This window comes from Aplysia californica, unplaced genomic scaffold, assembly GCF_000002075.1.
Source record: "Aplysia californica isolate F4 #8 unplaced genomic scaffold, AplCal3.0 scaffold00390, whole genome shotgun sequence".
In the NCBI taxonomy this organism is placed as follows: Eukaryota; Metazoa; Mollusca; class Gastropoda; order Aplysiida; family Aplysiidae; genus Aplysia; species Aplysia californica.
The window spans coordinates 637887-638990 of NW_004797660.1; the positions used below are offsets into that span (position 1 = coordinate 637887).

Here is a 1104-nt window from a genome sequence, read left to right on the forward strand (position 1 = left end):
GAGAGAGAGAGAGAGAGAGAGAGACAGAGACAGAGAGACAGAGAGACAGAGAGACAGAGAGACAGAGGGGGGGGAGATTTGTACCAGAAAGATAGAAAATGTACTTCCACAAACAATCATATCATTTTTGGTGTAGCTGAGACCCAGCAACATGGGCACTTGTAGAACTGAAACCTACCTTGAGCATTTCAATCGGCCAGAAGAGTTGAATTTTCTCAAAAGGACTCTCATCTGTGTCTACATCACGTTTGATAATGTAAGTCTCCAAGTCCCGGAGGAAATTGCCCTCTTCAATCCTGGAATCGCACTGTCGCTGTTGGGTTTCGAGTTAAATAAGAGTGTTTTTACGGTCTTGCAACAACAGTACATCAGAAAGTACTGAATACGAAACAAAGAAAAGAAAGCTCAACAGCGCTCATGTTATAATATACAAAACATACAATTGTGTGAGTGTTTGTGTATGTGTGTGTGAATATGCTTATATGTGTGTGTGTGTATGTGTGTGTGTGTGTGTGAGAGAGAGAGAGAGAGAGAGAGAGAGAGAGAGAGAGAGAGAGATATATTTTAGTAAGAGTTTTACGGCACTTGCAACACAATAAGGTCATATTATAAGTGCCGAAGATTAGAGGTGTTACAAGAGAAAGGAGGGGAGATAAAGACGATACATGTTTGAAAGAAAAGAAGAGGCAAGACATAAAAAGACAGACAAGACAGATACACAGATAGACCGACAGATAACGAAAATGAATGTGTCTAACAAAAAACCTAACAAAACATAACCACAGTATGATTACAAAATCCATACGCACCCACTACTTTTGAATACATGTATCAGCCTCTTTCTTCCACCACTTGACCGCGAACTGGGTGTCCGTGCCTTAACGTGGGTGAACACTTGTGGGATTCGTCAGAAACAAGTACAAACTGCAACGGACGTAAACTCCAGATTTGTGAGGACTGTCCTTTGACTGACCATACCTGATTCGACATCACTAGTGCATATAGTCGGAAGCAAGGGGAGGGGGGATGAACCGGACAAATACTATAAGTGTGAGGTCAACGTTCGTTTTGGACACAGTTATTTTGAAGCTATTAGGAAGGGGG

The 1104-nt window shown here is 41.8% G+C and overlaps 1 protein-coding gene across 1 annotated transcript in view; it reads right to left on the reverse strand.

Annotated features, from left to right (window-relative positions):
* Positions 1–83: 83 nt before the first annotated feature.
* Positions 84–1104, reverse strand: part of LOC101859584 — a 19906-nt gene continuing 18885 nt past the window's right edge. Inside the window, exon 4 of the mRNA XM_013085614.1 lies at positions 84–313. Coding sequence (XP_012941068.1) covers positions 122–313 — 192 coding nt within the window. The 3' untranslated portion in view covers positions 84–121. The remainder of the gene's footprint in view (positions 314–1104) is intronic.